Below are 23,856 nucleotides of genomic sequence, written 5' to 3'. Positions count from 1 at the left end.
GTTGTTTAGCCAAGTTATAGTGTCATGTGATGGAACTAATCGACAATTACAGTTCACTTTATTGGGTTAAAAAATAGCACTGACTTCCAAATGAAAAATGATTTACTAGCCAAAAATAGTTCATTTCATATAGCATTTTTATAATTCATCAGAAGTTAGCAAGGAGGTCACACTGGTGACTTAAAGTTGCCTTTCACTTTAGCATTATCACGATATATGAAAATTGTTAGCCAAGAAAGACAAACATAAGATTAGGGAAAATGTCAACTCAAATTGTTCAAAAGTACAAAAAGTAAAATTGTAACTAAATTTCGCAAGTGTTTTCCTACATATTTTGATGTTTTAGCTAGCTGTAATTTTTTTTATGTTTTACATTTTATATAAACTTTTCAGGCCAAAAGTATTGTTAACTTATTAGTAATTTAACTTATCCTCATATCAAAATGGTGGGTGAATGTAATTGGTTAAAAAAGTAGCATGATATGACGTCACACTAGAGGGACCGCCCATTTAGCTCATTTTCTCGACAGCTCATTGGTCCCCTTTAGTCATATACCATGTGACTAAATGGAGGGGGCCCTGAAGCCACGCCCCTTGCCCTAGCTATGTGTGACAGAACATCAAAAATCCACTTAACAACTAAGTGAGTGCATGAAGTTCACAAACTGAAGTAGAAACACATCAACAGGGCCATCTCAAATAGTGATGGACAGTGTAGATAAAAGAATAAACGCTTATTTAGTTTTTTAGTTGAGGAAGCTCCCATTGGTCAGTGGGTGCAGTATGCAAATGAGGACAGCTACGTCATATCCTGAACTTGAGCGCCATTTTTTCCTCCATAGAGAAAGAAAGGGACAAAAGCTAGACCAAAAATAACTTATCTCCGGAGGGGGTTCGCAAACATTTACTTTAATATTTGACTACATTACTTATAGAGTAGTGTGTCTGCACGGAGTGCGCCGATCTGATGAGTATCTCTGCGCAGCGGTTTCAGCGGGCGCAGTTTACCGACACACACACTTGAGGGCGGGTGGAAGTGGAAAACGTTAACCCTGTCGGAGGTGGCACAGCGACAACTAACGTCGACCAACACTGAAATTGGACGAGGTAAATATGTGAGAGGAGGCTGTGCATGCTCCTCTGATGAGAAGAAGCGACGTGACCGGCTCATTGACCGGCGTGTTGCTATCAGCTGCAGTGGGTTTTAACTGACTCCTCCATAGACAGCATCCACAGAGCTGTTGGCGCACACGGCTGTTTAAACTGTGTAGAGTTAGATACTATTCTGAATATTTGTAGATACCGTGTTTCCTTTGGAAATTAAATAGCTTCTTCATCCATCAGTTATAGATTATATTCATTATAGCTGTATCTGTTGCAGATAGTGTGCGAGATGCATGGAGACACATGCTGTTACACATCAGCAGTTAATGTTTTAATGTTTATTAGCATTGTGCTAATGTAGAGGTTGTGTGTGTGTGTGTTTTTTTTTTTTGTTTTTTTTTTATAACAAATAGTGCAATGCTTTGAGTTGTCTTGGTGATGGTCGGTGCAGGCATATTGGACTATAGTGTTGCAGTACTAGTGTTTTAATGACCATATTTACTCACATTTTTAGCTTTGATTCCAATGAATTTTAATGAGTGAAACTTAAAAGTAACAGGTTTTTATGCTTCATTGAGCTGTCATCATAGCACTAAAACCATAACACTGAATGGAGGCACACTTGTTGGTTTCAACACTGTATAGATCAACTGATCACAGTTAAATTGGATTTACTGTAATTACATTTTTCTGAACCTGTATAGTTTTTCACATGGAAATAACTGTATTTATGTAACTAGAAAATAAGTACTAGTTCAGCTTTTAACCTATTGACCTTTGGAGATTTTATTATAGGAACAAGTAGACTAAAGTTTTTACAAATACAGGATCAGATGATAATCTATGCACTAATTATTCATGAGAAAATTAGGATGCTTTGTTATTTTAAAAAGAAATACAATTTGGAAATTGTTCATATGTCTCTCAGCAAATTTCTGTCTCATGCACAAAACAAAACCCAGGAGATTTCAATGGTCAAATTTACATCAAATGTTTACTTTTCACTACTTTGTCATTGTGATCTAATAATTATTTTCAAAGCGCCACAAACTAACAACTGTTAATTTTGTGTTGACTGTTGTCATTTTAATTTTGCAAAGGTAAACCTTTTTTCTTGAGCTTTAGATCAAATGTAATACACCAGGGCTGTACGCTTACTTTTTATCTGGTAGCGCTGGTGCTAGCAAGTTAAGTAGCACAAACAGTTGGACAGTTAGTTAACGTGTTTATTGGCTAAATTAATTTGATACTGATCAGAAATTCTAACAATGTTGAACAACAATTAAACTGATTCTTTAACCTTTATTTTTGCTCCACCTGAACACAACAGGATGAATGTAAACATTTTTAAATATGAAAATCAACAGTACTATATGCATTGCTCTATATGCAGATGATTCCACCATTTATCTGTCCGATCCTGATATTGGTGAACTTCAAAAAGCTCTAAATGAAGAGTTAAATCCAATTGCCAATTGGATGAGAGAAAATAAATTAGTGCTCAATACTGAGAAGAGTAAATGTATGGTGTTGGGGTCAAGACATTTTTTATAAAACTCCCGTTTTGAATTTGCATGTAGGCAGAACTATCATAGAACAAGTAGCTGAGGCGAAGCTGTTGGGTGTGACTGTTGATAGTATGTTGACATGGAATTCTCATATAAAGCAAATATTAAATAAAATTGGCAGAAGCATTGGTGCTGTTGAACAATGTAGAAATTGCATACCATATCAAATAGGGAAAATACTAGTGTAATCATTAGTTCTATCACATTTAGATTATTGTTCAATCATTTGGTCAAACACATCAGTAACTAGAAAAGCACTTGGAGAGCGCAGACCTCCGCCAAGGCACATCAGTCCACCCACCCCCCGATCACCATCAAAATTTAGTCATTTGTTCCTTGTGCCAGTATTAAAATTTCCTGAAGTTTTTATCCAAATCCGTCCATAACTTTTTGAGTTATCTTGCACATGGACAGACAGACAGACAGACAGACCAACGCCGGCAAAAACACAACCTCCTTGGTGGAGGTAATAAATCTAAATAAACTTCAAATTGTGCAAAACAAAGCAGCTCGAATAGTCCTAAACTGTCCATTCAGAACAAGCACTAGAGACACTCACACCCATCAGGCCTCGTTACATGTAAAAGGTAGAATTGGATACTCTTTGGTTAAATTTATTAGACATATCATAATTACAAAAGCACCTGAACTTCTTTACAATAAACTGACTTTCTTCAGTGACGTCCATCAATATTCCACACGCCAGTCAGGGGACAGACGTTTCCTGTTGCCTGCCTGTAGGACGAATCAAATACAGGGAAGTGTGCGATATAGGGCAATGGTGGCATGGAATACACTGCCACAATTTTTAATTTCAGAAATTCAAGCAGTTAGTTTTTCTAAAAGGATGAGAATTTTCATATTTACCCAATAATAACTGAGCTATTGCTCATCCTATAGTGCACACATCATCTAGATGGTTTGTTTTTCTTTTGTTTGTTGTGGGGCTATTTTTTGTTTCTGTTTTTTGGGTTTATTTATTTATTCTTTTTTCTGTTGTTGTTGGTATTATTATTATTGTTATTGTAATTGTTTTGTATTGTGTGCTGTTGTAGATTTTTGGTTTTTGTGTTGTTGTGTTGAGTGTATGTACATCCTGTTCGTTGAGTGAGTTGTGGGAAATTGTGGTGCTTTGTTTTTATGTTAATGACCCCAGGAAGAGTAGCTGCTGTGGTGTGCAGCAGCTAATGGGGATCAAACTAACTAATAAACTATATTTTCAATGCGCATCAGTGAATAGTTTGTGTTGGTCTGAATTAGATATGGCTTATTGACAAGAAACAATTCTAATCAGTCCCACAATTCAAAATAGATTTTACTCAACAAAAATGTATAAAGTTCCTTTTGACTGAAGAATATGCTTCATTGTGCTTGAAAACTTTGGAGCTTATACTGTTCCAAGGTTTGAGCGAGAGAGAGACACACACATCGCTTGCAAATTCAATCAGACAGATGCCGCCCTGGGCGCTGATAAGGGGGGGGGTAAACATGACACATTCATGGGGCCCAGCATTTGTGGGGGGCTCATACAGCAATGGAGGGGATCCAGTGAATACAGGCTAGAAGTTGTGAAATTTTGTGTAAGATCCACTGTATAAGAGATGCACAGAAGTCGGGAGTCGGACATTGAAAGTATGTTAAACTTCAGTTTCGTTTTCACGCTAGCTTAAGTGGCGTTTTGTATGGACTGTACCCCCACATACATTGACATTGTTGACGTGACATACTGAGGTAGAAGCTACAGAAAAATACCTCTTCATTTTGCTTGAGGCTTCTTGTTCTTTGTTATGTAAAAAAAATGAGACAAATGTCCCGGTTTCCCAGCACACATCAGCGAGGGCAGGAACGTTTACCCGGAAATGTAGTTCTTTTGTATTCGGATTGAGAAGGACAGTACACACTACAGCTCCCATGAAGCATTGTTCCAACAACTGACAAATAGGACAAGAGACAGTAATATAGCCTAGTTTCCCCACTATTTTAGACATGATACCAGTGCGACTCCTTTGCACTTGTGCTAGTGGATGCATATTTCTCTATGCACATAATGATTTTTAGTAGCAAATGCAACAGAAATTGTCACACTGTACAGCCCTGTACACATGACAGTAATCAATTTGACTGACAACTTGTTCATTGCTTGGCCTTGGGAAAACGCAAATAAATGCACAGCCTGGCCAAAAAAAAAAACCCTAAATATTTAGCAGGGCTGTCTTTAACTTTGATATTAGGACACATTCACTGTGACATTGTGTATGCCACACAATGCAAATGCAAAGCCACAATAAATGATGCAGAATTTATTTCCATCTAGATTTGCTTAAATTTTTCATCAAGATCTTGTATTGATGATGGGAGAGTCAGACTGCTGTGTAAATTCCTGTCCATCACATCCCAAAGGTTCTCTCTGGGGTTCAGGTCTGGTTTCTGTGGTGGTCAATCCATGTGTGTAAGTGATGATGATGTCTCGTGCTCTCTGAACCACTCTTACACAGTTTGAACCTGATGAATCCTGGTACTGGCATTTTGGAACATGGTTTTGTCAATGAAGAAGAAAAATCCACTGGTCATTCTGTATATTCAGGTAGTCAGCTGAGCTCATTTAATGGGCACATGTTGTGGAATCTAGACCTGACCAACTGAAGCAACCCCAGACATTAGTCGTGATGGGTAATCACTTCATCACCTCTCTTTACCCTGATGCACCCATCACTTTGGAACAGGTCAATCTTGACCAACATGACCTTTTGCCTTTTGAAACACAGTCCAATCTTTATGCTCTCTATAAAACTGATGGTTGTTTCAGAAATGAGAAGCTAATAGAATAGAACCAATTGAATGATCTGTTTGTTGAGTTAAATCTAGGTGTACACTTTTATGGCCATGCTGTGTACTTAAAATTAACTGTACCAGTGATATTTTCATATGCATTAAATTTTTGTGATACTGGTCTGTAATATAACAATGTGTTATTATTCTCTTACATTCATCAGGCTTTGTGAGGAATATGTATCAGGCCCCTGTTGGAAATGTTGAGACCATCCGTAAGGCACGTAGGGCTGTGAAAAACATCCTATGTGAGATTGGCTTGGAGGACTGCCAAAAACATCTGAAGGTAGGTTTCACGAACTATGTGTCTGACTGGTGGACTGTATCAATATCATCTTAAATACAGAAGCCACTTCTAGGTGTGAAGAGGAGAGTTTTCATTAGTGAGATTATAAATGGGAAGGAAGCAAGCAAGTACCATTATAACTATTAATGTAAGCGCCTTACCTTTTTGTGGAATCATTTGTTATCAAAAGTTACTGTAAAACTACATGTTAAAGCAGATAATTAAATTATTTTCCCCTGTGGGATCATGCTCCTGGGCCAGGTTTACATCTTTGTCACTTTTTTCAGCCTTGATGAGTCTGCATTCTGGAATATTGTTTGTAATGAAAGTCACATAACAACCTAAACCTGTCAGATTTAGCCACTGATAAGAAATGTCAGACTTGGGGTTTTCCCTAGTTTTTTCACAGCCTCAGGTTCTATGGTGGATTTTTGTGGTCATTGAGTAACAAATAAATATATTTCAGAAGTATTTTAGATCTATGCTGTTTCAATCTTCATAAAATTGCTTATTAGCCTAGTATTTTTCCTGACTTGGTAATGAAAATAAATGATAGAGAATATAACAGATTGCTGATGCTGTTCATTTAGTTAAAGGCTGGTTATTGGAATTCATTGGAATTAGAATATCAGTACTTGAAAGCAAACATATATATATATATATATATATATATATATATATATATATATATATATATATATATATATGATAAAAGTGATTTTAATATGAGTGGCACTAGAGGGAAATTCCAATAATTTGCCTTTGGTTGTTTTATGACAGATACATCTGGATGTTTTATAGGCATGTCTGGATTCTTATAGAATCACATATATTGCAATAATTTGAGCTCAAGTTAATAATCTTTCATAATGATAATAGTCTGCACCTGTGTAAACGCAATTGGATGGAACTAACAGAAATGTCATTTTCTGTCAATATTTACACCACATTGTTTTCACTATCAGAAATTTATTTGACTATTATCATTGTAGTTTTTATTTTAAAAAATGTGCAAGTTGTAGATTTTTCCATTAATATCAGGCTTGAGAAAGGAGGGGGAAAAAAAGGGAATGCTCATTGATGAGGGAAGCACATGTCATGTGAATGGCCTTCACATTTTTGTGTGCCTTTTGTAGAAAATAATAATCACAAAATATCATTGGTCAAAAAATATTGAAATCTTCTAAAGAAAACTTAATAGCTTGGCAAGACCATACATGACAGCCAAAGTGAGTGGAGAGTTCTGAGCAGCAACAGAAAACTCTGATACATGTCACTTCTACCCATGCAATTTTCTTTAAAGTCTCGTTTCAACCAGCTCTATATGTCAAGTGTCATGAGATAACTTTTGTAATGATTTGGTGCTGTATAATAAAATGTGATTTATTGATACAGTTCACAAAGCCTAAAAAGCAAATGCAAAAATGCAGTTTTTATTTACAGGATGCTTATTTTACCAGTGACCACAGAATGAACAGCAACAAGTGGTTAATCACCTCTACTAAAATGTCATCATGACAGTGTTTTTGTGGGATAGTTGAATGCATCAGCAATCACGCCTTCCAGAACACCACCAAGACTCCAAAAAGGCTGGGTACTATGAGCAACTGTTCAGTGCATAGGTACAGACAACAGTCAGAGCCCTCCATCCAGTCTTTGATGATTTGTTGATAACATTTATATTTTTTACTTTTAGAAATTTCAGAATTTATACTCCTAGGAGATGTCTACAACAGTTGTCATGCTCTCCAGTAGCTCAGTTTTTGTTGGGCTATATGGTGACACTCCCTTCACCCTAATTTCATCTGTTATACCATCCAGCTCAAAATTCATACCCTTTTCCATGTTTCCCCGGGTATCAGATATAGCAGTTACACTGAATGGTTGTGAAAATCTGTGTAAATATGATGTTGTTATTGCAGTTTGTATGTAGACTTCTGCTGGTGAAGTGTATAATTGATCATTTGTCCTGTGATTTAATGATTGTACTGTTCATCAGTGTTGTAGCAGCAGGTCTATTTCGTGTTTCACCTCCGGTAAATAGCACTACATTGATCAACATTTTGCATACCAAACAACTAATCAATTAATCAAAAATAACCGACAGGTTAAATGACAATGAAAGTAATCATTAAATGCGGTTCTATTTTCTTATCTCCCAAGACATGTAAATATTTGACATGTTTATTATTTACTTTTATTCTATATATTCATCATGTTTTTGATTTACCACTGACCTGTCTTGTCTTTTCATATGTTTGTTATTGCAGCTGTGTGTAGTACCATCGCTCAAGCCAAATTTCCCTGCAAAGACAGAATTTTTTTTTTTAATCTTGTTTTGTCTGGACATTTCGGAGAAACTGAATGCTTACTGCGACATTGCTTCAAATACTAAAGAAATGTTTTCTATTTTCTACTGTCCAGGAACTTAAAGAAAACTCTGAGAAGGATGAAGATGAAGAAGAGGTGTTTGAGGACACAGAGTGGTTCAATTTTACAGATGGATACAATGGCAGACTACACAAAAAAGTGGGTGTTGCACTTAACTCCAGTTGGCAGTGTTTGATTTTTTTTTTTTTTTTTTAAACAATCAATTGTAACATTAAATATTGTTAGGACCCAATAGCTACCTGAAGACTTTATTTGGAATACTATGCCTAAAGTTTTAGATATTTTCATCTGAAACATGTTTTTCTTCTTTCTTTTACTCCCTGTCTCTATAGTGGACTTACCGGTCTCGGGCTCTGTGTTGTAGCATGTGCAAGTACTCCTCACAAAACATCTATAACTTCAGGAGCCATGTTTCACGCTGCCATGAATATGTGCAGGCATTCTGTGCATTGGCACTCTGTTCTCAGTGCTCCTACATCGGCAACCCCAAGGATCTCAAGAAACACATGCTGTTCTTTCATGCCAAATTCACCCCTCATGTCCAACCAGCAAGGGAAAGCATAGTACCCACCCATCGTGGAAATGAGAGGTATCAATGCAGAAAATGTGGATACCCAAGTTCTTCTATATTTGCAATGAAGAAGCACATCATTCTCAAGCACCTTGAGGGTTTAACAGAACAGTATATTGGCTACAGATTACACACTCAAGGCGGCACATCTACAAGGGTCTACTGCTGCAAGATGTGTAAGGGGAACACCGGAAACCTAGACCAAATGTTGCACCACATGCTGGTTTCACCGGCACATTATTCGGTCAGCACACAGGTGCAGAATTTAATTCATGAGAACAAGAATTATACCATTAAACCTACAGCCAATGGAAATGGCGTGTTTCTGACGTTTCCAAATATTGCCCCTAAACTACAGCAGCCTCACTTGTTAAACAGTAAGCCTCTGGTTTTACCAAGCAATGGCCAGCATGCTGGAACTGTATTGACATTACAAGGACCTCCAAACAGTACAACTCTCATATGTTCCCCTGGATCCAATCAAGCTTTTCTGCCTCCTCAAGCATCGGCCCTAGTGCAGCTGGCCAGTGCTGAAGCTAAAGGTTTGCTTCAGCCTGGTGCCACAATAGCTCTTCGAAGTGCTTTGCCTCAAGGACCCTCCATGGTCCAGATTCCCACAGTGTCTAACATGTCTCTTAAACAGGCACCACTAACCCTGGCACCTCAACCACAACCACAACCGCAATCAAATCAACTAGCGCAACAAATCCTTCTTCCATCAGGACTGCAGGCCAACATGGCGTCTGGTCCTGGGACTGTATCTAAACCAGCTGTGGCTGCACAAAATGCATCAGCAAACCAAATGTCATTGCAAGGCACCATGCTGACTTCACAGTCTCTGCTGAGTCACCTAATCCCAACTGGCAACAAAGTAAATGGCATGCCAACGTACACATTTGCACCTCTGCAGGTTGCGATGCCTTCCTCTCAGAGCACAAGTACCCCTCTTAAACCTGTCGAACAAGTGAGCAACTCATCACAAACAAAAAAGTGGATTACCTGTCCCCTCTGCAATGAACTTTTTCCCTCTAATGTATTTGAGATGCATACAGAGGTGGCTCATCAGACAAAATCCTCCACAATCAAGACAGAAAGTGTGGCTGCTCGAGCAAATTTCCTCAAGAAAATGCCTGACAAGACTGTTAAATGTCTAACATGCAAAATTCTGCTATCAGAAAAGAGCGTCTTTCAACACTTGCTGCATGGCCTGAATTGTTTGTCTTGCTCAGCGACATTCTTTTCAATTAAACAGCTTACTGAACATGTAAAGGTACACAATCCTGCAAGCAAGGCCTACAGTGACTTCCTTAGGCAGAAATACAGGGTGTACACTAAAAGCATGGGAGGAATCCTGTTCCCCCACTTCGATGTCCACACTACTGGACCAAAAGAGGTTCTAGGAGAGCATGAAGTTAATCTGGCTCTGGTCACAAACTCACTTGACCTTATCTACTTCAAGTTGCAGCCCAGCAGCCAGCCTGACATCTGTTCCGCACCCGCAAAAATCAACAGCTCATGCTGTCCCTTCTGTGATGAGAAGTTCCATAACGAAGCCAAACACCTTCAGCATTTGAAACAAAAACACTATGTTGCCCCCACCATTCATGCAATCTTAAAGACTGAGGCTTTTAAGTGTATATACTGCAATGGAGTGTACACAGGAAAGGTCACCCAGCAGGCAGTAATGCTCCACATTCAACGGTGCCGCTGTTCACCAAAACAGCCACAGGTTCCTAAACCCATAGGAGGGACTGAGGACTTGTCCAGTGGAAGAGGGGCACAACAACCACCCAAGCCACCTCAGCAGCTCACTCAGCCATCAGGCCTGTACTTTCTCCAAGTGCCACAAGGGCTAACTATTAAACAAACTTTGGCTCCAGCAAAAGTGATTCCAGCACCACACTCTGTGACCCGACCCAGCGTTGGCCCTAAAGAAACTGAGGCAGAGATGCAATCCAAGAAAAGACTAGAGGCAGCATGGAGGGAAGTTATGGAGGCCAACAAACGAGAGAGAGAAGAAAAGGCAGCCAGGCGCAAAAAACAAGTGCAGGAAAAGCTGTTGCCCACACCAGAGCCTGAACCTCAAGTTGACCCCACCGTGAAGCTAGCTGTAGAACCCACCCTGATTGAGCGCCGCTGCAGTGACGAGCGTAGAGAATTCATATCCAAGTACTTCAATGTTAACCCATACGCGACCAAAGCTGAGAGCGATGAGCTGTGCAAGAGACTGTCACTCACCAAAGGAGAGCTGGCAGCCCTCTTTAGTAAGAAACGTAGTAAGTGCATGAAGACCCTGAAGAAGAACACTGCCGCTATTCTCCTTGGCTTCAACATGACTGAACTGAGCAAAGTGAAGCACAACCTCCTCATCCCAGAGCAGAAGCCCCCCGAGCCAACGGATGACACAGAAAATGCTGACAATGGCGAACCGGAACCAATGGATGAAAGTGAAAATGTTTGTCCGGATGAAGAACAGATGGAGCAGATGGAAGAAGTCCAGAAGTCCAGTGAAATGGAGCACGCTGTTACTGCAAATGAGTAAAAAAACAGATGAGATCAACACCCTGACATTTTATTGATGGCCTTTTCTGTTCAGTCACTCGACATTTTTCATGCAATCCATGCCATGTGTTTCATAGATAGATGCTAGCGAGAACAATTTGTTCACGTAGCCTCTTTTTTTAGTAGTGCTTCATTTGACTTCAGTATCATATCAGTGGTGTTAATTTCCTTGTAAATGCTCATGAAATGTTGTGATACTCCTGTGATTAATACAATGTCTGTGACACAGTATTGGAGTGTTCAACTACCCCATTATTTAGCTGGTTACAGTCTCATTAAATCATTGCTACTGACCTCAACTTAAGCACTGATCTGTTCTTTGTTTTTGCACCTCTTAAAGTCCATTTTACAAAATGTCTTTTCTTTTGCCTGTTTGCATATATATATATATATATATATATATATATATATATATATATATATATATATATATATATATATATATATATGACTTCTGGCACATGTCTGATTAGTATGCTTGCCCTTAATGACTTCTCTTTTTTTACACACTGTATTTGGACCTATTTGTCACATGCATAGTTTTGTCCATACTTTTTTTTGGTTTTTTTTAACATGTTAACTGTAAGGTGGTCATTCTCCAATTCCAGCAGACTGTTAAGATGAATGTTCAACTTGCAGAAGCCAAATCACTGAGAATGTACAATGTTGGAGTGAAGTAGCCTAATCTTCAGCAACTGAACATATGGTTATTGGAAGTCTCGGACCCTGTTGTTTTGCATGAGGCTTTGTTTATAGTTCACATATGATTTGTGCCATTGTGAAGTCTGCATATTTTCAAAGGACTTGTGGAAATTTACTTCCTAGAGATTCATAAAATATAAAAGCATAAATAATGGATGTTTTTACTTTTATCATCTTCTACCTTTCTGTTCTCCTGAGCTGTTTTTGTACTATACTTGTATTTTGTATAATTCCTAGAGGATGGAGAAGTTTTGGAGCGGTACAGATTCTTATCCTGTCTGAAGCTGATATTATGTAAGAGAAAATAATAAAGTTGTTTCCTTTTCATTAAATGACCCATCACCCTTCATTTTCATAAACAATACTATAATACAAAGGAAATGTCTTTCAAACTGCTCTCTTAGAATGACAAGCAAGAAAGGCAGCACATAATGTGAAATAAAACGGTGATGTGATTAAAGAGTAGGTCTAATGCAGCTCTCAGAAGTTACATTTTCAATACATGTTCACGTCTCAGGTCCTTCAAAAGTCTTAAAATATCTTAAATTCAATTGTATAAATCTTAGGTCATTGAAGGCAACAGTAAATGAAAATAGTGATTTTATTAAAATGAAAGAGCAGGTTAAAAACCTGACAACCACAAAGTTTTACTGGAAAAGACCAAATAAAATATTCTCTGTATTATTGCTCACTATGACAGAACAGTCCAGGTCATAGCATTAATTTGTGAATCAAAAATTTCTCTGTCAGTCTAGCTGTTCTGCTTTAAAGTCCACATTTCTGATCCAAAATCTGTAAATCCACCACAGGACCTAGTACTGTTTTTTATGTAATACATCTATTCACTCATTTGCAAACTATAGATAAACCTAACTCATCTTAAGACCCAGATTTCTACACAAAACCTGCATCTGCACGGGAACATACACACTGATCAGTCGTAATAGTTCAAGTGTTGGAAGCCCCAAAATTTTGAAGGACTAATCTGTGATGGCCACATAATTGGGTCAGAACATCTCCAACCCTTGTCTAAGTAATGACAAATATATCAACCCAACTGAACATCTGTGGGATATGCTGATCTAACCTGTCCAATCCATGGATGCACCACATCCCATCCCATATTACTACTGTTGATCTCTTGGTGTAAGACCACACTGCACATCTTCAGAGGTCTGATGGAGTCCAGGCCTTGAGTCAGAGGTGGTTTTGGCATCGAAAAGGGGACTTACACAATATTAAGCAGGTTGGTAAGAATGTTACGATCGATACCGGATGCTTGGATTTAAAAAGAGATGTTTTATCCGAAATTCAGCTCAAAAACTCATTCAAGGTCTTAAAACACTAAAGTGTAACACACATAATAGTCAATTTAGTTATACAAAAACTCAAAATTCTTCAAGCATCCAACCTCATAAATAATTATATCTGATTTTTTTTTGGTAGAAACTAAATGTAACAGTTCCTCAACACGCTTCATTTGATATTCTTTTCTTGGAATATTAAGCGTTTCTTCATTGTTTCTTGACATTATTGTTACTTATTAAGAAAATTTTCTTTTTTTTTTTTTTTTACATTCATCTGAATACAGTTTATTTCTTCATGCAATTTATCAAGCGAGTCATCCTCAGTTTTTGAAACATGTTTGTAAACAAGAAAACCTAGACAGCTTCACAAGTCACATTTATGACAAATGTTGTCACAGTGGAACAAGAATTATTTCAAACCTGTATGTTTTCAACATAGACATCTGAAAACTCAACAACTGTTCTACGTAACAAACTTTATTGGCCACTGTTGAGGAAAAAAAAGGCATTCCCTGAAGCTTTCCTTTATATTAAAATATACCATCATTAAGACATTCTTATTATGTCTCATTCATTATTATCATAGTTTATTTTATGCAAAACTACTTCATAACTGATTTGATTTGATCAAGTATGGATGGGCCGCTGTAGCTATTGGTTTGAATGACCTTCAGTCTCTTCAAGTATTCCATCGGTAGTCCATTCTGCTCTGCACCTAAACACACCACCTAATATGAAACACAGAGGCACATATTGATTAACAACACAACAAAGTCTGGCTTAATTCCAGAGTCATGTATAATTTATCACTGACAGATTATATCATATCTTGTGCAGAGGTGTGCTTTTTTTTTTTTTTTGGAGTGTTTGTGTATTTGCATACCCACACCTGTTTGTACTGAGGAGAAGGAGGACATGTGCAGAAGTTGTTCATCTGATACGTCCTGCAGAGCATCAGGCCCTTCTCGGTCTCCACTGTCACCTCCAGTGGAGAGTACTTTCCTTGGCGCACCCCTTCCTGGCTGATGGTGACGCAGAAAAAGCTGGTTTCTACCACACAAACAACCTGTCATACTCATTAACAGCTGTGTGTTTCACGTTTGTGTCTCACTTGTCTAGGCTTGTGAGGTTTTTGTTGCTCAAAGTCCAGATGACTCCCCACACTTCTGCGCCTGGACAGAACTCAATGGTGGCCACGCCGCCGTGCCAGACGTTATCCACATGTTCCTCCCAGAGGCCAAAGTTCAGCTTATAGTCCTGTGAATACAGATGCACAGAGACAGACAGAGGAGGGGGACAGGGACAAAAGGTGATGAGGCATGCATGCTAAACAAAAACAGACCTTTTATTATCTGATTGTGATGTACAAGGAGGGGGTACTACAGTATGTTTGTGTCCAAAACATTTTCATTTCATTCCTTAAGTGGCTCGGACACACACAGTACAGTCCTGTTGTTGCAGCTGTCAAGGGAGAAGTCCTAAAGCTACACCACTGTTATTATGTAAGGCAAGGGTGTCAAATATATGGCCCATGGGCCAAAACTGGCCCGCCAAAGGGTCCAATCTGACCTGTGGGATGAATTTGTAAAATGCACAAATTACACTCAAGATATTAGAAATCAGTGGTGTCAAAATCATTTTACTTCTGGGCCATATACAGCACAATTTAGTCTCAAGGAGATTCTGTAGTGTAAAAAAGTAAAACTACACAAAAATCTTTACATTTACAAACTATTCTTTCACAAAACAACAGAATAACCTGAACAAATATGAACAGCACAAAATGTCTTAGGAGAAGTAAGTGGAATTTTAACAATATTATGCCTGTTATTCAAAGTTTTATGCCTTTGCAGATCCACTGTGTAAATTGTAATGTACATGTGTAAATGATAAGCTGAGGCATAATATTGTTCAAACTGCACTTATTTTTCAGGTTCTTCGTATTTGTTCACGCTATATTCAAGTACAGTTTGTAGATGTAAACATTTTCATGATGCAATTATCTTTATTGAGAAAACTTTGGATTTGACATTATTAACAGGTTATTATTTTTACTGGTCTGGCCCACTAGCCATCATATTATGTTGTATGTAGCCCCTGAACTAAAATGAGTGTAACAGCCCTGACGTAAGGGAATAACGAGGGCAGGTCCGGTGTGGGAAAAAATACGGACCTTGTAAAATTTGGACCTATTTGGAATTTGCGCATGCGCGAGCGCAGCCTTACCGGATGTCAGGTTCAGCGAGGCTTATGAAATAAGTACCTTGCGAGTAGAATTGTGCGCTTTTGGGTTAGGGTTAGGGTTAGGGGTTAGGGGTCGCTGAACCTGACATCCGGTAAGGCTGCGCTCGCGCATGCGCAAATTCCAAATAGGTCCAAATTTTACAAGGTCCGTATTTTATGCCACACCGGTCCAGTCATCATGTCCACTTCCAGGTATCACTGCAGCCACAGGACTAACACCATTCCACTGTCAGCTCCGTGTCGGCCACACCGGAACTAGTATGTCAATGAAGTTACAACTGCTACTGTGTGATAAAGTGGTATTAGCCACAAAATTACAGGAACTTACTTCCGTGTGACCGGACTTATTTATTAACAGCTGTCAGTCCCTCACATACAGGTTACATCCTGTCAACAGTACTTGTTCGTATACACAATATAAATTCAGAATGGACTGTGCTTCTATGAATAAAACACGCCGACCATAAGCATTACAGTCCCAGTTAGCAAGCACTCGTGGTAAGTACAGACACACACACGTAAATAATGACCATTTATGTCACACTTAATAAAATATATGAAATTACCTTCAGTCGGCCGGTAGTGCAAAATACCGCAGTAGGATTTGCCAGTTGCAGTCTTTCCTTCAACAGATTACTTCCAAATGCGAAGTACATGAAGTGGCCGTCGGCATCTGCAGACATGACTGTGCAACACTACCGGGATCAGCTGAGGACTGGAGCCTGGACCTACTGGTTTGTCCTCGTTAAATATTTATACTAAAGTGCCTTGGTTTGAAGATAAATACTGAGCTTAATTTTCAGACCTTTTCATTCACCCGTTACGGAAGGTTACGTTAGGTTACTTTAAAACCCGCCGAGCGTTTATTTATTCGGACATTCGAGCGAACACTTTTCTTTTTACTGAGAGAAAACACATACCATTTATAAATATATAGACACACACATCCTATTAGCAGTTATGATATGGAGCTCACGTAAATGACTGAACTCTGAGGCTTTACCATCCACTTCCGGGTCACAGCCCGTTCATAGGGGTCATCTGGAGCCTCATTAAAGAACTCGGAATTTTACTTTTCTCTCCGAATTAAGGAACATATTTCCATATATTGAGACATAAGTAATAGTTCCTTTGGTATGTATAGCCCATTTTATCATAGATATGTGGACCATGGTTTTTATACTTAAAAGTATACAGTATTGTTTTTCTTGTTGGACGATAGAGTGGTGTTCACAGAACTTTATTGAGCCATTTAATGAAATAATCTAAACCGAGATTCAACATCAAGAACCTTTTTAACAATATTCTAATAACACACAAAACCCAAGTTTATCCTCTTCATTGGGAGCATTTTAATGTACAAAATAAAGAAAAAAAGAAATACATGGAAATTCAAAAAATGTTTCCTCTAAGAAAAGAAAAAACTCAAATCCTGTACAAACAGACGGGAACCAGTGACTGCACAGCCTGTGGATCATCTCCTTGGGCCTCCGCGGCCCCGTCCACGTCCTCTGCCACGTCCTCGTCCTCTGCCTCGACCACGTCCAGCCACTAAGTGGAAAAGAGAACAGCATAGGCAAGAAATGAATGGGCTGTTACATTTAACACCATCAACATGTTGATTGAAGAGAAGCATTTCCTTCTATAGTGAGGAGCTGTTAATAGTTCTCTGGTTTATTCAAAGGATTTGCATTAATTGCCAGAAGATACAAACAGCTGTCTTTTACTAATAAATTAATTCTGCTCATGCTGATAATTGTGAGGGTGGAAAAAAAAAAGTTTGAAGGTGTTAGCAACAGTACTGTTACTCTGTGGGTACCTGGCATCATGTGCAGTGTACTGGTGTGTCCATGGAAATATATCACTTCCAAAACCTTAACAATGAACAATAACTTCCAACCTATTCAGAGGGCATCACTGATGGGGTGTGATTAAACAGGCAGCATAAATGCATAATTTGTAGTTTGTCAACCCATCGTCGCATAAAGTCTCTCATCCTTATTCACACAATAGCATGTTCTTAGGTCTGTATTTTGTAAATTACAAATTACAGTATATGGACCATGCACAAGACCATTCACCAGCTGCAACATTTATGTGCAGTAAAGCATGTACACACCAAGTACCCACCTGTGATTAGATCTCATTTCCTTCAGTACGAAAATTAAACGTGTACATCACTTTGATTTGCTGAGACCAAAACCCTAACCCTGATTCTAATTCTGGGTTTATTCTTTGACTATCCCATGCAAACCAAATCACCCAAGATGTATGACACAGTTTGCATCATCTCCATGAGTTTTTTAATACTGTGGATACCGTGGTCAAACCCAGGTCATGCGCATAAAGAACAGCACTTCAGCTAATGTCTGAGTAGACATACCTTCAGTGTGGTCAATGTGTCTTGGGTGTATTCACACCAGTACTTTGAGACATCTATGGCCCATTCAGATGTGTTAACGTGTTTCAAGTGATGATCCAATCAGTATCAGACGGCTCTAAAGCTGAGCGTGAACATATTCAGACACAATCAGGTCTGACCACTCAGGACTCATTCAAAGGTGGTTTGGGACACATGACCACACAACTAGTTATAGGCTGTTTACTCACCATATGTATCCTATGTATAAGTCAAATGCCGCGTTTCCACGACGTGGAACCAGCTCGACTTGGCTTGACTCTGTATTCCTGGAGACCGTTTCCATTACAAGATACTACCGACTTTACAGTACCTAGACGTCACACGCGTTACTTCCGTGTCGTTTGTTCAGAAAGTTGCTGATAAACTCGCTCGTTGCGTGTTGTCTTGTCTGAATTTTTACGTCGGTCACCACAGAATGAATCTCCTCGACTGACCATGGTGTAGTTTTGGGCTGTTATCATGTGGATTAACCTACCGCTACATTTACTGTAAACTTCCGCATCTGTTTTTTGTAAAACGGCGGGTCATACAGACAACTCTGACCAATCAGTGATCTGCAGTGTTTACACGTCACGTTTTAGTATCTGGTCCCCGGTCCTGGAACCTCAGCGGAGGTGATACCAAAAACTAGTACTGGGTACCAGATTCCAGGTCCTTTTTCGTAACGGAAATGCAAAAAGGCCGAGTGAAGTCGATACCTCGTAGAGGAAACAGGGCAAAAGTCAACGTGAATCTCCATCACTATTCCTCCTCTTTGTAGACAAAATGTCCACAGTATGAATAAAACATCCAATTTATCTGTTAAGAATTGTGTAGAAATCCTTGTATTTTACATGCCTGAAGATTCACTAAAGCATCAGCTTTAGAAAGTCAAGAAAAACAGTCAACCTAAAGCTGCCAGTAGTCTATACAGTGAACGCCACACCCCAAAGTCTGTTCAACTCGGAATTAAGGCCTGCACCATGCTTTAGGCTACTATGAGCTTGTTTATTTGGGTATAGAGCAGGAAAATGAGTTTCAGCCTGAGTAATGATCACTCATATTCTAATACAAGGAGTGAACAGGGTCCCTGCCAGTAGTTTAGGCTGATGCTTTAAATAATGCCACGTTTCCACTATGTGGTACTGGCTCGACTCGACCTTTTTACGTTTCCATTACTTAAAAGAACCAGCAATCTGGTACCAGTTGCTACTTTTCTAGTACTGGCTCAGCCAAGGTTCCACAACGGGTGAAGAGATAAAAATAAAATGTGACATGGAAACACTGCAGACCACTGATGGGTCAGAGAGTTGTCTTTGCATCTGTGACATGCCATTTAAAAAAAAAAACAGATTCGGAAGCTTACAGTAAATATAATGGTAGACTAATCCATGATGACAGCCCGCAAAACGACACCATGGTCGGTGGAGGAGGTTCAGACATTTCTGTCCTTGGTGGCTCATGAAATTCAGCGTGGGCTTGACAGGTCAACACACAATGAGTGAGTTTATCAGCAACTCTCTGAGCAGATGTCATGGAAGTTACGTGCAGCGTCACTATGACAACCAGGTACTCTAAAGCCAGTAGTATCCTGTAATGGAAACGGTCTCCAGGAATAGTACCTGGTACCCAAGTCAAGTTGTGTTGAGCCGGTACCACATAGTGGAAATGCGGCACAAGACTGGGCAGGGATATATGAACAGCCATGCTGTTTTCAGTAACACTACTACTTATTTATATATTAAGGAATGCATTTTTCACTCCTTCACAAACTCTCACAGGAATTCACTGTTAAAATGTCACACACTGAAATAAGGGTGTTTCTTTAGATGCATCCCCACTGAATATAACACAAGAAGGTTGATGGTTGAAAAGAACATGTCATCCAACACAATAATGCCTTGAAAATGCGATATGCGTAAGCTTTGACACTTTCCAGTACCCACCTGCTTCCCTCTTCTTGGACTTGATCTTTGGCTCAATGTCAACCAGCAAAGTGTCCAATGGAAGGCTGTCAGGGAGGATAAAGTAGCGGATATTGTTGCCACGAATGCTCAGTGATTCCAGCTGAGTTGGCTCCCTGTTTTTCAGGGTCATTTTCACTGCCTTCAAATGGGTGTTCATGCTCACATCAACACCTGAGTAGGATAAAAAAAGAAAAATGAGCAGGGAAAATTGAGAGGGTAGTAAGCCTTAGATACTGACACACTTACAGCTGTCTCCAGATGTGATTTTTAAAAATGTATTTATTTAACCTTTATTTAAACAGGAAGTTCCTTAAGATGAAATCTCTTTTTAGAGGGAGACCTGACCAAGAGGCACATCTGATCTGATACATCTGGCTTCAAGACAAGAAAATAACACAGGCACTCTGTTGACATAATACCAAGCAGCGTCATAAACCACAGGCTCCAGAAAGTTTAATCAAGTGCCCTCTAGGACTTTACTGTGTTTATACCCAGAACAAAACAAGAGCTGTTAAATCAGACTGCACTAGTGAATGTATTATAATAATAATAAAAATAAATAAATAAATAATAATAATAATAATAATAATAATAATAATAATGAAGTGCTTTTCAGGGCATTTAAAAACACTTTAAAGAACCAATGACACAAGATGCATAATCATTTCCATGTTTCATGACAGAGAATATTAGCGGTCGATGAGTATTAATCAGACAAATTTTTCATTCTCTACATATAAGATTTTTTCACATTCATGATAACTGAGCCAGTTGATAATTTTCTAAGAATTGCAGTGACGCTGGCCTTACAATGATCCAAAAGTGTGGTTTGGTAAGTCCAATAGTAAAAGAAAAAGCAGCAAAAGTCTCTCCAGCAACGTAAGAAAATCCTGAAGTTGACTTTGGAATGAAAGTGTCTATTCAGTGTTCTTGTCTAAATATGACAGACCTACTCTGGTACTTCGAATGCAAACTGCAGGAGTGAAAATTATATATACAAAGTGTTGACTAACAGTTAATTACAGCATTAGTATTACACTGAAAAAACTGACACAAATTGATAGCTTTGCAAAGGAATGTAAAGTTATTAACTTTAAACCTCCTTCTGCGTGTATGTGATCTGAATTTCACAACAGTCTGATGGATTTAGGCTGTGAATCTTAACTATATTTTTACATTTGGAGATGATTTCCAACTCATCTTATGGACTACTTTAGGTGACCATACAGTTTACAGTGGGCATCAAGCCATCTAACTTCCTACATAAGACTTCACATCTTAAGGACTTCACCATCATCCTCTCCAAAACTTTATACAATTTCGCCTACATTGTGGTTTTAGTTTCATGATGTCTTCAGGATTTTCATGGCTGTGGAAACACTAAGTGAAGTTTCTGCACTATAGATTATAAATCTTATGAACAGCCCCTCTTAAGTTGTTGTTGTATAATACATTTACAGCGTACAAGACGTCATAGTTTGTCATGAATTCACTCTATGGTTAATTTTTCAACCATCTCCTGCAGTTCAGCTGAGTGCGTCCTGTACGTGTTGTGTCTTACCTGTGATAGTACCATGGACCTGGGTGCCATTCTTCAGCTCAATGGTAACAGTCTCATGGCTCAATTTCATCAAAAACCTGTGGGTCAACACATACAACTCAGACTCTGCAGGTATGCGCTCATTTCCACTTTTTATGTCAGATATAGTTACACAATTTAAGATATCGGTCTATTAGCTAGCCACTCAATGCTAACTGCTCATGTACCTTAGCATTCATCACCAAAACAAAGAGCAACCCACTCTAGAAAAACCCACTCCATCTTATAATGGAGCCATAACCGAATACAGCCCTTTACGAGTGACACATTATGTTATCTCTGAACATTTACTGAACATCATTTGTGAAGCTCAGCTAAAACAAACACGCCCTGGAAACCAGTACACCGACAATACACACACATAAGATAATTTAAGTAACCCAAAACGACCCAACCGATTATTCGGCTACATCCACTTCTAATCGACGAACATAATTGCTAAATGCATGCATTTGACCCATTTCACTGCATCATTTCTTTTCACTGTAACATTGCAGTTTCCATTCATTTGGTTCACCTCCTCCTTCCCGCCTCATCTCCGTTAAAATCTAAATTCATCCGACGGCAGGGTGAAGGTTTCCACTTCGTGCATCTCCACAGACGACAAACTGCCGCCTTTCAGAAACACTCACCTGACTAGTTTCATGATGGTGATGGACTGAAAACTCAAATCCTCCACCAAAGACAGAAAAATTACAGCACTCAAGTGAAGACACAGGCCGCTGTTGTAAGAGTTACGTTCAGGTCGCGGTAAAACGACGTCATTAAATGAGCGACGGCAGCATTATTTCCACCTCCGCCTAACGGTGGAATGAGGTACTGCATATTCAAATAACATACTGTGATCTCCAGCAACACTAAAGGTCGTTCCTAGACCTACCAATCTCCATTATGAAAAATACAACGGAATAATTCTGTTACGTTTATTGAAATCACATAGCTCTGCTTCTTAAGTTATGAATTTTGAAGCTTGAAAGTCTTTAAATACTACAATTACATATATGTTTATGTTTATGTTTATGCATTGGCAGATGCTTTTTTCCAAAGCGACTTACAGGGGAAAACCAATTAAATCACTCAATCAATCAAATTTTATTTATATAATGCCAGATCACAAAAAAAGTTATCTCATGACACTTTATATATAGAGTTGGTCAAAAACCAGACTCTAAGCCAATTTACAGAAACCCAACAGAATCCTCCAGGAGCAAACATTTGTGACTGGTGACAGTGGCGAGGAAAAACTTCCCTTTAACAGCAGAAACCTCGAGCAAACCCAGACTCCTGGAGGATGGCCGTCTGCCTTGACCTGTTGGGGTTAAAAAGAGAGGGTAAAGAAAGAGAAAAAGAGAGAGCGATAGAGATAGAGACTGGGGGAGAAAGGGGGAGTAGGGGGAGACACATGGAGGCAGTTGAGGATAAGTGAGTGGTGATGATGAGGGCAGGGAAGAGGTAGGACCACCGCAGCAGGTCCAGAAATAATCCTGGAAGAATCTGTGATATATATATAATAAAAAAATACACAGATTAAAGTATGAATTTCATTTCCACTCTACAATCACAATGTTTAATCATGTTGTACCAATCGTAAAACAAATTGCACTTTATGACAATAAGAACATATTTTCATTTTGACTTAACATGAAGTGTTTGATTCAATAAAAGTTAAAAAGGTTAAAGGTTATGCTAATTGGTATTTTCTCATAACTGAATCACATATTTATATATTTATATACATTATGTATTTATTTCAAATTATATACTCAGGATTTCTTTAGCACTAAACAGATAGTAGATATTACAACGGTATTCTGTATTTTACACACCTCTTTATTAATTTATGTATTTAATGTTGTCATGTTGTTACTGCATGATAAGCACCTTCCACTAAAACTATGAAGAATGAAAGGTTAAAAAGCAGGGTTCATTTTACTACCTACCTTCCTTATTAATCTATAAAATATATAAAAATTAATAGGGAGAGAGTCAAAGTGGAGTAAAATTACTTTTCCCAGATGTAATTATTGCAACTCATCACCAACACAGTTCAACAACTTTTGTTATTTTTATTATTGCATGTTATAGGTGTTTTTCCAAGTTTTTGAAGATAAATGTATGATAAGTAGCCCAAAGTTATGCTAAATTTTATATTTTTCAAAGAAGAATGTGACATTTTCTTGCAAAAGAAAGACCTCCAGCCTTGACAACCAGATATTCGATGTCCTCAACAAACAGCACCTAAACCCACTGAAAACTAAGGTAAACCCTGATAAATATCCTTAAATCCTGTTATAGACAACGCTGAACTACATTTACTTAGACCA

General features: G+C 38.6%; 3 protein-coding genes across 4 annotated transcripts; 1 reads left to right on the top strand and 2 right to left on the bottom strand.

Moving 5' to 3' along the window:
• Nucleotides 1-643: 643 nt before the first annotated feature.
• On the top strand, nucleotides 644-11,296 carry adnp2b (ADNP homeobox 2b). The gene is made up of 4 exons (XM_030147502.1): nucleotides 644-1,107; nucleotides 5,666-5,787; nucleotides 8,212-8,316; nucleotides 8,511-11,296. The coding sequence occupies exons 2-4, from the start codon at nucleotides 5,680-5,682 to the stop codon at nucleotides 11,289-11,291; spliced, it is 2,994 nt and encodes a 997-aa protein (XP_030003362.1). The 5' UTR covers nucleotides 644-1,107; nucleotides 5,666-5,679; the 3' UTR covers nucleotides 11,292-11,296.
• Nucleotides 11,297-13,455: 2,159 nt separating this feature from the next.
• Nucleotides 13,456-16,420, bottom strand: ggcta (gamma-glutamylcyclotransferase a). 2 transcript variants are annotated; one of them, XR_003936626.1, is made up of 5 exons: nucleotides 16,131-16,420; nucleotides 14,432-14,577; nucleotides 14,210-14,342; nucleotides 13,589-14,048; nucleotides 13,464-13,552 (listed from the first exon to the last, which is right to left on the bottom strand). XR_003936626.1 is itself a non-coding variant. In XM_030147504.1 (4 exons), exons 1-4 carry the CDS (start codon nucleotides 16,245-16,247, stop codon nucleotides 13,923-13,925), a joined length of 522 nt encoding a protein of 173 aa, XP_030003364.1. In that variant the 5' UTR covers nucleotides 16,248-16,420; the 3' UTR covers nucleotides 13,456-13,922. The 2 variants fall into 2 exon arrangements, 1 of the variants encoding a protein (XP_030003364.1); XM_030147504.1 differs by having other exon boundaries at nucleotides 13,456-14,048.
• Nucleotides 16,421-16,892: 472 nt separating this feature from the next.
• Nucleotides 16,893-22,302, bottom strand: snrpd1 (small nuclear ribonucleoprotein D1 polypeptide). Its single transcript, XM_030147505.1, has 4 exons — nucleotides 22,165-22,302; nucleotides 21,494-21,570; nucleotides 19,912-20,103; nucleotides 16,893-17,115 (listed from the first exon to the last, which is right to left on the bottom strand). Exons 1-4 carry the CDS (start codon nucleotides 22,176-22,178, stop codon nucleotides 17,039-17,041), a joined length of 360 nt encoding a protein of 119 aa, XP_030003365.1. The 5' UTR covers nucleotides 22,179-22,302; the 3' UTR covers nucleotides 16,893-17,038.
• Nucleotides 22,303-23,856: the final 1,554 nt, after the last annotated feature.

The sequence above is a fragment of the Sphaeramia orbicularis genome, chromosome 11 (genome assembly GCF_902148855.1).
Source record: "Sphaeramia orbicularis chromosome 11, fSphaOr1.1, whole genome shotgun sequence".
NCBI lineage: Eukaryota > Metazoa > Chordata > Actinopteri > Kurtiformes > Apogonidae > Sphaeramia > Sphaeramia orbicularis.
Note: the sequence above shows the minus strand (reverse complement) of the source record. Positions and strands in the feature narration are given on the sequence as shown.